Genomic DNA, 18,476 nt, shown 5'->3' on the forward strand with positions numbered 1-18,476 from the left:
ATATCAGTAATATTTTCCCTTTCAAGTTTCTCAAATATTTCATGTCTTAAATATCATGAATATGTAAAAAGTTGCTACAATCATAAGGACTTAAAAAGAATTTTTTTTAAAGGGATAAATTAATTCCATTAAAAAATCAGCAGATAATACAATAATAATATTTATATCCAAATTTTATCTTTATCATAACAATGAAACATCCTTTCATTGACATTACAATTTGCTGTGACAACTAAATTATATTTCTTTATGTTGATGTAATCTACACTTACATATTCTGATAACTTGAAAGATAATTTTAAACAACATAAATCAGAAAAAAATTATAACTTACATAATGAAACATTTTTATTTACAAAATAGAGTCATGATGACACCCTATACACTTTCACAGGCATATATAGTCATATACAAAGATCTTTTTCCAGATATTTAATTTTCTTAACTTTTCCTTTCAACTCAGCAACAAACAAATTATTAAAACACACATAAACCAAGTGGATTCTCCAGATCACCTTATTATATAACGGGGGAACTGCCGTCCTGATCTAGGATGTGGATACAGTGGTTATTATAGTCTGCTGTCAGGATCTGATTTGGCTGTCTGTTGTGATTCCGTAAGGATTAAATGGTTTGTTCTTTGTGGTAAAAGGGATCCCGGTGTATCTAAATCGAAGTTTTCCCGCTTGATTGACCACCACTACAGCACCAGCTTCACTGTCAGCCACACAGATATCCAGGTTTCTGTTCTCATTGATGTATTTAATGTAGTAATTACCTGAATACAGAGGTTTACGCTCCTCATCAAACTGGATTGTTTGTTTCTCTGTGGAGCCTGAGTAACGGACAACTTTGGATTGTGTTTTATCATCACTGTACATGGTAAAGGGGGACCAAGAGGAGGTGACACAGAGATTAACTGGTACCCAGCCCTTTGTAATCTGATCATCTCCTCTGTCTGTCCATTCTTCACTTTATACACAGTTTTTTCTCTTCCATCAGAGTACACTAGATCTCCATCACCCGTCACTGCTTTTCATTTGGAAATCCCCTTGATTTTTTTGTGATTGTCTTTATAAGTGAACCTTGAATGCTAAAGCATTTCATATCACTGACTTCTCCACTTGTCCAAATTTCTTCTTCACTGAGACAGGCAACACTAGAAGGTCTGATCCCCAGTATTTATAGTAGTGGTAAGTTCTGGTTCTTCTAACAGTTTTCTACTTGTTTTTTACTGGTGTCTTCAGTCTGTAGCCATTTTCGTCTGTTGTAGTGTAATGTTGGAGATCCAAACAACTTGTAAATCTGTTCTCTGTCTACTGGTTTAGGATTAAACATTGGTAGTAACCGGGGTTTGGGGGGAATTTGCTAAATTTTTGTTTCTGGAGCTGTATTCAATGGTCATAAACACTTCATTTGATTCTTCAATATTCTTCAGGTTGATAAGAGTTTTTACAATAAGGGACTGTATTTGTTTTATTTCTTCTGCATGTTTCTTGAGAATGTCAAAGTGTTTTCCTTTTAAATCATTAATTTCTTTTTTCATGTTATTGATAACATTGTCAATTTCTCTGTGCCATTGTGTTCCATGTTCTGTCACTGTTGTGTTAAGTTGATCATATTCTCCATCCAAGTTAGCTATCTGTGTTTCTAGATCGTTTGTGATTTTTTCGTATGTTGGAGAAATAATGTTTTGTAATTCCTCTGTATCTTTTTCTAAATCATTTTTCTTTGAGTTGTATATTTCTGACAGTTCTACAAAAAGATGTCCTTTATGTTATTTGATGTAAAACATAAAGGGCAAAGGAAAGTCACATTCCTTGCATTTTTAAATTTACAAGTGTTGGTTGGATGTGTTGAACACTTTGGATAAATCAAATTATTTTTTGTTCGAATGGGACAATTTTATGTTTGTCATAATCATCAGAAATGAGTTCTCCAATACAAGGTTTACAAAGATTGACATGACAGAAATCACAGTACATCTGTACTATAGCTGTCTCACAAAGGTCACATCTGATCACATCCTGGGCACTGTGGCGGGGATCCATAGTTTCTGCAGAAGTTCTATAAATCAAGAAATGTTTTAGTATTCAAATTAGCCCAGCATTTAATTGAACAGTATTTTTTAAACTGCTAAATGATTAGTCATAGCACTTCCTGATCATCTTTGTATTACCAGTCTGGTCGAACCCCCAAACGGTTAACAAAAGTATACATATTTAACATATCCTAAAAATGTATCGCGCACATTTGTTAATTTAAAATCACAAGTAGCTGTAGTTGGATCAACTAAATGAATATATTAGATTCTACAGAATGATACGACGCCGAAAAAAGTATCATGAAAATACACAAAATGAAAGTAGAATAGCAACGAACGGTTTCTATGATTAATTTCCAAATAATAGTATCTACCATGGTAGCCACTGAGAAACTTGCCTTACATTTGTGAAAAATAATTCGTCAGTTCTCTTTTTTTCATTTAAAATTGTCTAGACCCTGTTTCACCATCTCCATATTTCTGAATTTGTTGCCGTTCTGAAAATTAGAGTTATCGCTCTTACAGCGTTACACCAACTTGTAGACCCCTCCTCCCTTATTTTTTACTTTTCATAAATGCCTATGATTCCCACTCCTCAGTTTTAAAATACCTTTGGTTCACTCATCTCTAATCTGAAGATCTTAGACCCACATTGCTCCATTTTTATTATCATTTATAAATCTTTGAACATAAAAAACAATCTTTTTATTATACCATTCATGATTGTCCCTAAATAGTTGAGATGTAGCTAAAATAATATAATCGACGTTTCCCCTCTATCACTGCTCAGAAAAATGAAAACAAAGTTATTTTAATTCCAAAAAGCAAATAGTTAGGTAATATACAAATAAAAAATTAATATTATATAAACGTAATAAATTCTTATTTATAAAAAAAAATCGCTATGGTTATAAAACTTGACAACGATACCTTTTGTGCAAATGACACGCATTTTTCCTCATTATAGTTTAATACTTCGGTTTTTTTTTTATCCAACTTTGATTGGCCTAGGTATAGATTCATGAGATTAAAAAATTATCCCTGTTCTTTAATGTTAACAGTGTTCATAAAAAAACTTTATTGTTTAACGTCGCTCTCGAGAATTTTCACTAATATGGAGACGCCACACTTGCCGATGGAGGCTTGGAAATTATGACCTGTATACTTGACAATCAGGATCATTGAGTAGTGGGGGTGTGTCATTTTCCTGCTACACGGGACCTTGGTTTATACTTTTACGGTCTCATCAAAAGGGTCGGTGTTCACGTATAACAGTTGGTTTATAAAGATTGAGGAGAAAATAATAAATACCAAACTAGATTTTTTTAAGAGCTCAAATTGACATGTATACCAGGCCTTAATACAATAAACTGAACAGACTTTAAAATTTAAAATTTTGGTTTTAGGAATGGTTTTGCATCACAATGTTTAAAATTTTAAAAATAAACATGAAAAAATTAAGTGTGATCATCAAAATTAACTAAAAATTTATTCAATTGATATTTTGACCTAAATTAAATTTATAGTTTCTTTTTAAAGTGAAGTTTACAGATTTTTATTTGAAAATTAAATATATAATAAGTACATGTACCATTGTCAAGTAAAACTAGATGCTGTCATGAGACGGTAATCCCGCACTATGGTGTTTGCCTCTATATGCACACTCCTTCAAATTGGGCTTTCCAAGGAAAAATCAATATAATTCAATAATTCACATAATACATGTATATTCATCAAATTGAGCAAAATATTCTCAGGTGACCATGTGACCCATAGGCCTCGATCTTATAGGTATTTCATATTCTTAATTATTACCAGTTGAAATTAAACAACAGGATTTAATTAATGATGTAAATTAGGTGTGATAGTGCCAAATTGGAACTTTTTAAATTATTTTCTCATATAGATCAACAACAAATAATATTTTTCAAATTAGTGTAAAGCGTTTTTGATGTTTTTTTCAAAATTACAAACTTTTTTTATATTTGATTGGGCAAAAAAACCTTAAACGGCCATATACCCAATTAATTTAGTCAACCCCCCCCCCTCTCCCATCAACACACATACACACATACACACCATTTTCCTTTTTTTGGAAATAGGCCTAGATGGCAAAGTTTGATAAAACATATTTTGTACGTGATAATTTTAAATTTGTTCTTGTACTATACATGAATTGAACACCTGCATCACATTGGGCTAATGCGTTACTATACCTAACTTAAGTACCGGGGTACTAGTTTTACCATTATCATTTTTAAAAGCACCACGTGCAGTACTAGTGTTGTGTACACATCATTGCATTTTTCAGTAGGAATTATTTTGTGTTTTAATTGGATTATATTTCATGAAGTTTATGGGACCTTATAATGACAGTGGTAAGTCAATTTGGGTAAAAATTTTGGGTAAAATAGATCTAGTCTGAAATGCAACTGGCTAGGTTAAAGTTTAAAGGATCAAAGGTCATCCGATGCTGAATAAGACAATTTCACATTCTGAAGAGTTATCGCCCGTTATGACTTACTTTCATTACAAGATACAGAATTTTTTTTCGGGGAGGGAGCCCGGGGGGGGGGGGATTTCCAGACCAAATTTCCTGAGAAGCAAAAAAGAGGAGAAGTTATGGGGGGGTTTTTTTCTAGGGTGAGGGCATCCAAAGTCATTTTATTTGCTTCAGTTTTTTTTCCGAAAATTTTGGGGGGGGGGGGGGGGTTCTCCCAATCCACTCCCGTCCCTGTAATGACAAATGATAATATGACTCCTAAATGGTAGGAAACTTTTTCCATTTGACTATACATAATTTTGTTTTTTGTGTTATTATGTTATGTAAATTTAATGGTATAAAGGTTATGAACCCCTGGAGGTCATCCCCACTCTCCTAGAAATGTTCACAATATTAATATGACTGCATTAAATTAAATAAAAGTGCATCAATGATAAGATTACTTGACTTTTATTCATGAATTTGTGTCAACCTATCTTCCTAGAATTAGGAATGAAAATCATTCAGAATGGACCACATTAAACTATTTGTATAAACATTTTTTTAAATGTAAAAACAAGTAGTAGTTTGCATACATGAACAAACAGGGGTCTGGGAAGGGGTAGGGGAAGGATGAGTTAATATTTCTTTACGTCTTAATGGTTAAAAACTCCTAAAATGAATGTTGACCTCAAATCTAATTTGTCCTCATTATTTTTCAAGTAGTGGTGTCTCCATATGAGTGAAAAATTCCTGAGAGGGATGTTTAACAACAAAAAAAATGACATAAAAACACAATATTGATTTGCGTTAAGAAATATGCAGGGGATTTTTTCCATCATAAATCTTCTTCTCAAGAACAGCAAGGGCATTATTGTCCCCCATTTTGGGGAAGGGGGGGGACAAAATCTCATTAGTCTGTCAGTCGCCCATTTTATTGACAGTAGATGTGACTGTCACAATAAATTTAACCTTGGTCATAATTTTTGAATTATAAGAGATAGTGCCTTCATATTTGACATGTACATTGCCACAAAACGTTCTAGATATACTATGATTTTTTAACCCAAGTGAGACCTTGACCTTAAAGTTTTACCTATTTTCCAAAAATTAACATTTTAAATTGATCGTTTTGAAAGAGAAAAGATAGGGCATTTAAATTATACATGTACATTACATGTAAAAGACTTTTCTAAATATATTATGACTTTTACTCTGTGATCTTGACCTAGAAGTTTAACCTACTTTTCAAAAATATTATATTGTACATGTATATATGACTTTTGATTCAAAAGAGATATAGGACTTTCCTATTTGACATGTACATTACCTGCAACAAAATGTTTCAGGCTCTATGATTTTTCCCCTTTGACCCAATTTTAAAAAATTGATATTATAGGGGTGCATATTTAACACAATCTGCCATAAATTATAGCATCCCTTTACTAAAACACAGAAAGCAGAGGACCACAATTCTTTGAATTTGCTTGTATAATCTTGATAGATGGAAACATCCTCATATAGTGTAGATTCAAGTGTCTATGCCACACCATGATTAGGAATACATGTATAGTTTTGTCATGTCCGTCCTCCACCCTTCCATCTGTCTTTCCATCGGGCTCAAAGAAACTTTCTAGATATTTTTATCAAAGCTCATATGCTGATGCATACTGATGTAAATATCCAACTGAGTTTTTTTCTTTACCTTTCCTTTGACCTTTACTTAACTTCTCTTTATATTAGTGTTTAGTTTAATTTTAGAGAAACCATTCAAGTTGTGTAATGAATCTTCACATGATGATACATACTGATGTAAGTTTACAATGCTTCACTCTTTTTTCCTTACCTTTTCCCTTTACCTTGACCCCCTTTTCTAAAATTAATGTCTAGATCAGTTTTGAATAAACAATTAGAAAATACTTATCAAACTCCATATGCTGATACATACTGCTGAGAGCTATTAATACATAACTTTTTTTACCTTGAATTTTCCTTTTACCTTGACCTCACTTTTTTAAAAAATGTGTTTATCTAAGTTTTAAATAAACCATTAATTATAGTTTTATCAAACTTCATATGCTAATGTAAAATTTATACTGATATAAGCTTTTCAACTGCAACAACATTTTGGCCCCAACCTTTCCTTTGACCTCTCTTTTTTTTGAAAAAGTGTTAAACTCAGTTTCATTAAATCATTCAAGATATTTTTATCAAACATAATATGCTGATATGTATTAGTGAAGCTACTCAACTTCACCTTGCACATTCCTGTATCTTGACCTCCATCCCTTTTAATTTGTATTTCGCCTAGTTTTAAAGAAATATTTAAGACATTTTTAAAACATCATTTTTGACCCATTAGTCCCCCACCATCACCAACCATCTCCCCAAAGATGATAAGGCTACTGTGTAAAATGTAAGAGAAGTTCAGGAAAAACGGGGGTTTTTGCATAAAAAAAAGTCATTTTTCGACCCCCCTTTGACCCCCCGGGGGAAAAAAAAAATTCCGAAACCTTACTGCACATCTACATGACACCCCAAACCCTCTCCCAAAAGATGATTAGCCTACTGTGTAAAATGTAAGAGGAGTTCTGGGTTGAGGGGGCTTTTTGTATAAAAAACGTCATTTTTGACCCCCATTTGACCCCCCCAGGCAAAATCAAAATTCCGAAACCTTACTGCACATATACATACACCACCAACCATCCCCAAAAGATGATAAGGCTACTGTGTAAAATGTAAGAGAAGTTAGGGAAGACGGGGCTTTTTGCATAAAAAAACGTCAGTTTTCGACCCCCATTTGACACCCCCGGGGGAAAATAAAATTCCGAAACCTTACTGCACATCTACATGACACCACCAACCATCTCCCAAAAGATATTAGGCTACTGTGAAAAATAAGAGGAGTTCAGGGAAGACGGGGCTTTTTGCATAAAAAACGTATTTTACCCCCATTTGCCCCCCCCGGCAAAATCAAAATTCCAAAACCTTACTGCACATCTACATGACACTATCAACCATCTCCCCAAAGATGATTAGGCTACTGTGTAAAATGTAAGAGGAGTTTAGGGAAGAAGAAGCTTTTTGCATAAAAAAAACGTCATTTTTTGACCCCCATTTGACCCCCCGGGGCAAAATCTAAATTCCGAAACCTTACTGCACATCAACATGACACCACCAACCATCTCCCAAAAGATATTAGGCTACTGTGTAAAATGTAAGAGGAGTTAGGGAAGACGGGGCTTTTTGCATAAAAAACGTATTTTGACCCCCATGTATCCCCGGCAAAATCAAAATTCTGAAACCTTACTGCACATCTACATGACACCACCAACCATCTCCCAAAAGAATATTAGGCTACTGTGCAAAATGTAAGAGGAGTTCAGGGAAGACGGGGCTTTTTCATAAAAGATGTCATTTTTACCCCCATTTTACCCCCGGGGCAAAATCAAAATTTCCAAACCTTATGCACATCTACATGACACTATCAAACCCTCTCCCGAAAATGATTAGGCTACTGTGTAAAATGTAAGAGGAGTTAGGGAAGACGGGGCTTTTTGATAAAAATATTTTTCCCCCTTTGACCCCCCCCCCCGGCAAAATCAAAATTCTAAACCTTACTGCACATCTACATGACACCACCAACCATCTCCCAAAAGATGATTAGGCTACTGTGTAAAATGTAAGAGGATTAGGGGAGGGGGTTTTTTATAAAAAACGTATTTTGACCCCCCTTTTACCCCCCCCGGCAAAATCAAAATTCTGAAACCTTACTGCACATCTACATGACACCACCAACCATCTCCCAAAAAATGATTAGGCTACTGTGAAAAAAAGGGGGAGTTTAGGGAAGACGAGGCTTTTTGCATAAAAAACGTCATTTTTACCCTTTTACCCCCGGGGGAAAATCAAAATTCCGAAACCTTAACATTTCATGACACCACCAACCATCTCCCAAAAGATGATTAGGCTACTTTGTAAAATGTAAGAGGAGTTGGGAAGAAAAGTGTGACGACGGACGGACGGACGGGCGGGGGACGACGGCGGGCGGACATGAGTAACAACAATATACCCCAACTTTCTTTAGAAAGTGCGGGTATAAAAATTAATCGAGAAATCAAAATTTTTATAGAGGAGACAGGTTTTTAATGTGCTAAGTGGTATCAAAATAATATTAATACTGTAAATCACTTTTTATTTGCAAGAGCTTTATTTTTTCGTAATTCCAATATGGTGGCCGCTAAAATGTCACTCTTGCAATATTAATTTTTCTTATAGATTATATATAGTGCAATAACCACAATTCATGAAAATTGTATCTCGCTTATGAAGAGGAAATGGCTGTCTCCCGAAAATGAGGTGTCGCAAAAATTAAGTAATTTTTATCAAAATAATTATATAAATTAACATTTAGGTTGTCATTATGGATAAAAGATGATGGATGAAAAACTTGTAATAATTAAAATGTATTATGCCAACAGTTACACATTTTATTGAATCATCAATGAAACATTGCACAGTACTATACACTTCTTAATCAAAATTTTACAGCCACAATTCAATTAACATGATTGATTTAAATTTATAGATAACGTATCCAATGATTAAAAACAAATTGGGCATACTTGATAATACTTGAACTTTATATCTCTTTATAATAAACAAATGTTCATTTTATACAACAACAATATCTACAGATAAAATAAAACGATCAAGACTGGAACACAGTATACTACACATTTAAATGTTACTACATTTGGAAAAAATATAATAATAATAATAATAATAATAATAAAACTTTATTTAAAGAAGGTAACCTGGTTAGTGCATGCACTATTCTTCCCCCGGGCCCTCTATACATCAATTACAAAAGATACAAGATACAATTCATCATATATAATAGGAATTACAATCACAAATTATGAATACAGTGTCCATGTACAGAAATATGACAATACAGAAATATGACGATCATAAACATATGCTCAAATAATTGAGCGACAGCTGATAATGTAATTTTCTACATTACGTTTAAATGCTTGTAAAGATTGAGTGAGTCTAATGTATTGTGGAAGTTTATTCCATAGATGTACACCTGAGTACTGAAAAGAGGTCTTGAATAAGTTTGTATGAAATTTTGGTAATTTAAGATCGTAATTAGTTTCAGATCGCAGGTTATAGGAAGTTGAAGAATGAAATTCAAATAAATTATGAAGATATTGGGAGTATTCCGCTGAAAATTTTGTATAATAATATGTATTTGTACAGATCAAATAGCTCATAAATAGTTAACCATCCAAGTTTCTCAAATAGTGGTTTAGGTGAGGAATCAGTACTTGCGTCAAGAATAATCCTTGCTGCCCTTTTTTGTAATTTAAATAGTCTGTCCATGTCCTTCTTAGGGGCATTACCCCAAACAGTCATACAATAGTTAATAGATGGTAAAATATAAGCATTGTAATATAGTTTCCTGGTATGAAGAGGGAGAAATTTTTTAATCCTACGAAGAGTAAATAACTTATAATTTAAAGTTTTGCAAACCGAATCAATATGATTCGCATACTGTAACTTATCATCAATATGTACACCAAGAATTTTTTCAGTTTCAACCATTTCAATTGTTTTGTCTGAGGCATAAAGTTGTAAATTTGGATTTTCTAGTTTTGATTTTCTTTGTTGTGTTCCCATTAACATACATTTCGTTTTATCTACATTTAATACCATTTGATTTTGAGCACACCATTTCTCAATTTCACAAAGATCTGAATTTAGTGTATTTTCTAAACATCTTGCATTATGATTATTAGAGTACAAAGTAACATCATCAGCAAACATATCAATATTTGAATTATTTACATGTAAAGGAAGGTCGTTTATGTACAATAAAAATAAAAGTGGACCTAAAATTGACCCTTGTGGTACTCCTGCTGTGACGGGTAGAGTATTGGAGACACATGTTCCAAATTTAACACACTGGGTCCTATTGTAAAGATAAGATTTAAACCACTTTATAGCTGTTTGGTCAAATTTGTAATGGGTTAATTTCTCTAGAAGAATGTCATGATTCACCAAATCAAATGCTTTACTAAAATCTATAAATGTAATACCGATTAGTTCACCACGATCCATTGCATTAAGCCAACTTTCTGTTAGTTTTGTAAGGGAAGTTTGACAGGAATGGAGTGCCCTAAATCCCGACTGGGATTGTGTTAGAAGATCGAATTCATTAGTGAAATTTTGTATTAGCTTAGCTACATGTTTTTCTATCAATTTAGATACAGTTGGTAGAATAGAAATAGGACGATAATTATTCGGGTCAGCTTTGTCACCTTTCTTAAAAATAGGTGTTACTTTGGCTTGTTTTAAATTTGTCGGGAAAATACCACTTACTATGCTAGCGTTAACAAGATGAGTTATAGGTTTACATATATATTTAGATGCGACTTTCAAAAGACACAGCCCAATAAAGTCAATGCCAGCTGATTTATTGACATTTAGAGAATTTAACATGTTAAAAACTTCACTTTCCTCAATTTGATGAATAGTAAAGAAGGTTTCTTCATCAAGCTTAGACCTAACAAAATTACATAATATATTAGGATCATAATCATGTTTTGGCATTTCCAAAAGAAGCTTGTTAGAGACATCCGTGAAGTGGGTATTAAAAGTATTTGCAATATCCTGTAGATTATCAACAGAATCACAGATAACCTACATTGAAGTCCTAATGCGAAAAACTTCACAATTACTTTCAGTATATACAGAAGTATTATATACAATTAACATCATGTAATCTGTTACAGTACAGTCCAATTCAATCTTGATACCTCATACTCCACATCCCAGAAAAAAGGGAAGTCATTAACTGATTGTAATACACTGTATATACTGATTCTAATTCAATAAGATACGTCCTTAAGGGGAATAACCTTAAAACATGTGTAGTGTAAAGATAAGAACAGGAAACACGAAGTCAAACAGAAACATTTCCAAAGTTAGACCATATGTTATAAGGTGAAAAACCGTAAAATCGTCACATTTATAGAGTTAATTATATATACATATCCACTATACATAAGAGTTCCATGAAAGAAGTATTCCTTTATATGCATTTGTACAATTTTATTCTTCAGTGTTGAGTTAGTCCATTATTTTATAAACTGAATTGATGGATTTTTCCGTTATTTCCCTATCATGACAGGAAGCACACGAGTATTAGTATATAGTACTGTATTTCGGTGAGTGCGGTAAAGGTATCAATGGTCACATGACCCATTAGTTACATGTTATCATATCATATCAAAATCTTAAGAATGGAAGGCCTGTGGTTTGTTAATACAAAGAATAAGTGTAAAAGCAACCACAAGTGAAGACTTAAATGTAATATGAAGTTAATAAACAACTTTCAGGTTTATTAGTTAAAAAAAAACATTACAAATGAAGAACAGAACAAATATGGATCTTTTAAACATAACAGATGAAATTTAATGCCATTTAGGAGTTTGCATCTCCTTCCACAACCTGTCACATCCACCGCATGCTTTTGTCGTGACTGGAAAAAATGAATACTAATCTTGGGCCATAAACAATTGAGTGTGTATACAATCTGGCCTAACAAGTATGAATGATAGATTGTCATCGTATTAGACCATAGAACTTGCAAAATGAAAATGATATCTTAAAATGAGACTGTTCTTCTTGTTTCATGAACTTGTTTGTCAATAGCTTTCCTTCTTTTAGATTGATGGATTGTATACTGGTTAACGTCCCTCTCCAGAATATTTCACTTATATGGAGACGTCACCATTGCCGGTGTAACGACGAAAAGTGACCTCCGTAGAATATTAACCGGGGGTCATTTTTCTATGTAGAAATGTGACCTCCTGGTCAATATTCTACGTAGAAAAATAACCCACTTTTTTGTAGAAATTATGTCCTTAGGGTCGATTTTCTCCGTGTGCATTGTAGAGAACTAACTTCGTAGAAAAATGACCCCTGGTGATTTTTTTATGCAAAAATATTCGTTTTAGTAGGAATATTCTTGTTAGGCGAATACATACGGGTAATATAAAGCAACCTTATGATATAAAGTGTTCATTCCTGAATGCTTTTAAGCTTAAATAACATTTGCTTAGAAAATTAGAAAAAAAATGTTTGGTTTTTTATGAATGAAGTTTCAAACTTTTCATAAAAAGTAGAGATGGTTTAATAAATTTGAAAAAAAAAACAAGACTAAAATAAATTGCCTCTGACCTATGATACCAGGGAAAGAAAACCTTTAAAATTTCTTTTGTCGTTTGGTAGTGTTAACAAAACCTTAACAAAATGGGGGTTGTAGTATAAAGAAGTTTTCGTCATACCAAAAATGGCACATATACTCGTAGTATCGTGTTACTCCTTTCAACAAGTACTTACATGTGATGATTTGAGGTTTTTTTTACCAATTGAAAAAAACAACAACAAATGTTGGATTGTGAAAAGGTTTTCAGCTTACATATTATATTTATGCCCCCGTAAACGAAGTTTTTTTTTTGGGGGGGGAGGGGGTATATAGTTTTTTTTTTTACCTGTCCATCCGTCTGTCTGTTTGTCCGCAAAACTTTCACTTTAACATTTCACATAACTTTTGACTGGATGGGACTATGGCTTTCATATTTCATGATCACAGGTGTATTTTTAAATCACCTTAGTAAATCTGACCTATTGCTATCCGTTTTCGTCTGTCGTCGTGATAAGTGCGTCGTACGTTAACATTTGAACATTTTCAGCTTCCTCTCTAGATCTGCAACCAATCAACAAATTTCAACCAATTTTGACATAAGGCATCTTTGGTTAAAGGTGAACAAAAATCATGAATTTGATGGATTCTGTTCCTCTGGAGCCTGAGGAGTAGCGCCAAAACCACTAAAATTAATGCAATCTTTAAAAATCTTCTTTACTCCTGGACAACAAGCAGTCAAACTGTTTGCGTGATGGTAATTAGCATTTAGTCCTCTACCCAAATTGTGAAATTCATGGCCCCAGGGTTAGGGGTTCTGCTGCACATGTAAGAGTGGGGCTCTATTGATTATATAGATAAAATACATTACTTCTTTAAAATTCTTCATCTCTGCTCCTTGGTTTTAAACAAAATTTGAAAAGCTATTTTTAGCATATAGGTTCCAGTCAAGGACACATGGTCATTGGCCTTGGTGTCATTTTAAAAAAACTTGATTAGTGAAATAGGCATTCTAAATATGAATTCTCTATCTCATAAGGTCCAAAATTTATGGCGAAGGTACAAAAAAAATATTTTTAGCATATAAGTCACAGTCAAAGTCATAAGGTCATTGACCTTGATACCATTTGAAAGAACTTAATTAGTGGAGTATGCATACCACACACATGCATGTATGACATCTTTATCTCTCATTGTATAAAAGATATGGTGATGGTTCAAAAAGCTATTTTTAGCATAAACTGTATATCACAGTCAAGGCCACCAGGTCATTGACATTGGTGTCATTTGAAAGACCTTTAATAGTGAAGTATGCATGCCAAATATGAAGTCTCTATCTTTGATGGTTCAAAAGATTTAACGAAGGTTAAAGTTTGCAGACAAAAAAGATATATTTAGCATATACAGTACTGAAGGGACACAACCTAACAGAGAGCGACAGTAAGCCTGCTGCAGCATTTATTTTTTTTTTAATATACATGTACAGGAAGATGTATATAAAGAAAGAAATCCGGACCGCTATGAAATATGTTTTGGTTTATCGGGGTATACTCAGGTGAAGTGAAATTTACATATTAATTGAACAATTAATTACGCTAATTAATCACGACATTTAGTAAAAACGTACATTGTTTCAGTCTCTCAAAATGGCGTAAGAATAATCAGAGAAATATAATATAGAGGGGATATTTTAACGTATGAATTATGATTTATTATAAATTTTGAAATGTTTTAGGACTAATTATTAGGAAAAAGTAATTAATAAAGACGTAAGTAATACACAGTTATGTGGGTTGTTAGAGAGTTGGTAACGCAAACTAACTGTAGAATTACACTAAATTGAAAGAATAATCTTGTTAAGTATCATCAGGAATTGGGTCTAATTCATGTTCATTCTGGTGAAGTCATTCAGTTTGTTAATACCATTAGGGCGAAATGACTTCAATTTGTGCATCCAGAAGGAAGATTTTCATATACACGCATTTTTTCATGCCCAAGAAGATCAATAAGCTTAAGAAGAACAATAATTTTGATGCAAATTTTGAATAATTTAATGTAACACGTAAATTGAGAAATCATAAATAAAAAATTAAATAATTAGAATCTTTTAAAGACAATGTGTGTGTGAATTAGGGGGCATATATTAATATATTCTTATAAGGTCAGGAGAACAATTATTTTTTGCCTTTTTCTTTATTCTGATAAAAAATCATACTCGCTCCAAAATTCTGACCGTGAAAAAGATCTAATATACAGTGTAATTTTTTTTAAAGAAAATGTCCGGTAAATATTTATTACGGACTTTTAATGTGTAACAACTATAAATGAAATCTAAATATATCAGATGTACAAAAGGTTGCATGTAATTTATAGATGCGATATCATAATTCACGTGTTAAGCAAACATTTAAACTACGATTTAGCAAATGTAAGGAATAACAAATGTATTTTTAAACTAAGTAAATCATGAATTTAAAAGGTATTTAGTTTAGATTTCTTTCGTCAGTTTCACTTGTACACCATTCGATACACTGAAAATCAATTTAACACTCTTTTCGTCCTCTTCTTTTTTGTTTTCTCGTTATAACTTAAGAAAATAAATGCCTTACAACCCGCTGTTAAACTAGTTTGAATTTCTCGGGATCGAGAAATCATGGAAATCAATTAAACATGTACATGTAAATCTACCTCGAATGTACAGTTGAATTTTAGAAAATATATCAATGTTCTCCATTATATCACTGTTTACATGTACACATGTACAGTACTAGTGTACATGTCCGCATCGTCGCATGAACAACAATGATCGATCCACAATACCATTACTGTATTGGAATATACAAGGGGCGGGGCTTACTGGAGGTGGATTAAAGCGGGGTCTGCTTCACGCATCAGTGCGAACGCCGGGTTCGCTCTAGCGGACCCAGAGCTGACCCCGAGCGAACGCGGAGCGAACCCGGAGCGCACCCTGAGCGGTCCCAAAATTTCTGAAAGCGAACCCGGAGCGGGCCCCGAGCGAACCCGGGGAAACAACCCAGGGTCCGCTCCGGGTTCGCTCTGGTGTTAGGTTGTGTCCGGTGGTACTGTAGATCACATTTAAGGTCTCAACGTCATTCATCTTGGTGTCATTTGAAAGAGCTTTATTAGTGAAGTATGCATACCTAATATGAAGTCTCTATTTTTCATGGTTGAAAGTTACGGCAACGGTTAAAGTTCGAAGGCAAAAAAGCTAATTTTAGCATATAGGTCACATTCAAGGTAACAAGGTCAATGACCTTGGTGTAATTTGAAAGAGCCTAACTAGTGGAGTATGCATACCAAATATGAAATCGCCATCTTTCATGGTTCAAAAGTTATGGCAAAGGTTAAAGTTTGCATACAAACAAACAAACCGACAAACAGACAGACAGGACAAAAACAATACACTTACCGGACCATTCGATCCAGACGCATAAAAATTGATTTTTTAATGTGGGAGGTAACAGCAATACTAGCACCCAGGATGACAAGTTGCAATGAGTAACAGGGCCGTCATAGTGAGCCTTACTCGGCCACTCTGGAGCACAAACTCTAACTGTGCACCATTCAGCCAACTTGTGACAATGTCATGTATAATGCGAAATAAAATCAAAGCATTTTACAGAGAAAAAAACAGATAAATGAGCCGATTTTTATTTTTATAATTATTATAATTTTTTTAATATAATTTATATGTAATTTTTATAGGTTTTTTCATATTCATCAAAGAGATATAATTTATAAATCTCATTAAAGCAATAATTTTGTTCAGGTTTGTTGATCATTTTATGTCTAAAATATGACAGAAGTTGCATCAAACTTAAAAAAAATATTCTTTAAGAAGTTTATAATTAATTCCATTAATTTTAAGTGAAAACCAACAGTAAGAAACTAATTTCATCCATCTATTCTGATAACTTGAAAAATAAACATGATATTTTAACAATACAATTATAACTTACAAAATAAAACAGTCTTTATAACCAAAAAGAACCATAATAATTGCCTATATACAAGCATATATATCTATTTAGTTACATACAAAGATGTCTATTCCAAATATTTAATTTTCTTTAATTTCCCTTTCCACTCAGCAACAAACAGATTATTTTTATACACACATAATCCCCATGGATCCTTCAGATCACAATTATCTATATAACGGAGGAACTGTCCGTCCTGGTCTAGTATGTGGATACAGTGGTTATCACCGTCTGCTGTCAAAATCTGACTCTGGCTGTCTGTTGTGATTCCATAAGGTTTAAATGGTTTGATCTTTGTAGTAGAAGGATGACCAGTGTATCTAAATCGGAGTTTACCAGCCTGATTGACCACCACTACAGCACCAGCTTTATTGTCAGTCACACAGATATCCAGGTTTCTGTTCTCACTGATGAACTTAATTTTTCTATTTGCCGAATACAGAGGTTTACCCTTTTTATCAAACTGGATTGTTTGTTTCTCTTTGGAGCGTAAGTAACGGACAACTTTGGATTGTGTTTTTTCATCACTGTACATGGTAACAAGGAGATCACCAGAGGAGGTGATACAGAGCTGTTTAGGTGTCCAGTCCTGCAATCTGATCATCTCCTCTGTCTGTCCATTCCTAACTTTATTCACTGTCTTTGTTGTCCCATCACAGTACACTAGATCTCCATCAACTTTCACTGCTATATCACGTGGCCATGCCCCTGATTTTGTTTTGATTGTCTTTATAAGTAAACCTTGAATGTTAAAGCATTTCATATCACTGACTACTCCATTTGTCCAGATTTCTTCTTCACTGAGACATGTAACACTATAGAGTTTTTCATACCCAGTATCTATAGATGTGATAAGTTCTGGTTCTTCCAGCATTTCTCTGGTTGATGTTTCTGGTTTTTTCAGTTTGTAGCCATTTTCTTCTGTTGTGGTAGATAAAGATGCAAGAGATCCAAACAACTTGTAAATCTGTTCTCCATTTACTGGTTTTGGATTAAACATTGGCAGTGATATTTGGACCGTGGGAGGAAGTTTGCTAAATTCTTTGTTTCTGGAGCTGTATTGAAAGGTCAAGGACACTTCATTTGATTCTTCAATTTCCTTTAGGTTTTGCAGAGTTTGTTCAATAAGGGACTGTATTTGCTTTACTTCATCTGTATGTTTCTTGAGAATGTCAAAGTGTTTTCTTTTTAAACTTTTTATTTCTTTCTTCATGGCAATGATGACATTGTCAATTTCTCTGTGCCATTGTTTTCCATATTCTGTCACTGCTGTTTTAAGTTTCTTATATTCTCCTTCAAAATTAGCTATCTGTGTTTCTAGATCATTTGTGATTTCTTCGTATGTTGGAGAAATAATGTGTTGTAATTCCTCTGTATCTTTTGCGATATCTTTTTTCTTTGAGTTGTATATTTCGGAGAGTTCTAAAAAACTGTGCCCTTTATGTTGACTTGAGGTAAAACATGAAGGGCAAACATGAATGTCGCATTCCTTGCATTGTAAATCACAAGTTTTGGTTGGGTGTGTTGCACACTTTGGATAAATCAAGGTGGATTTCTTTTTTTGGAATAGGACAATTTTATGTTTTTCGTATTCATCAGCAATGTGTTCTCCAATACATGGTTTACAAAGTTTGACATGACAGAAATCACAATACATCTGTACTTCAGCTGTCTCACAATATACATTGATCACATCCTGGGCACTGAGGCGAGGCCATATTTTCCAGGGAT

General features: G+C 33.5%; 1 protein-coding gene across 1 annotated transcript; it reads right to left on the bottom strand.

Moving 5' to 3' along the window:
- Nucleotides 1-16,617: 16,617 nt before the first annotated feature.
- Nucleotides 16,618-18,459, bottom strand: LOC134261584 (uncharacterized; the record flags this gene model as incomplete). The annotated part of the gene is made up of 1 exon (XM_062744011.1): nt 16,618-18,459. A coding segment is annotated over one exon (1,647 nt), but the record flags the coding sequence as incomplete, so codon positions are not given.
- Between the last annotated feature and the right edge of the window lie 17 nt (nt 18,460-18,476).

This window comes from Saccostrea cucullata, unplaced genomic scaffold (assembly GCF_032062105.1).
Source record: "Saccostrea cucullata isolate Sc308-1 unplaced genomic scaffold, CSIRO_AGI_Scuc_v1 ctg12461, whole genome shotgun sequence".
In the NCBI taxonomy this organism is placed as follows: Eukaryota; Metazoa; Mollusca; class Bivalvia; order Ostreida; family Ostreidae; genus Saccostrea; species Saccostrea cuccullata.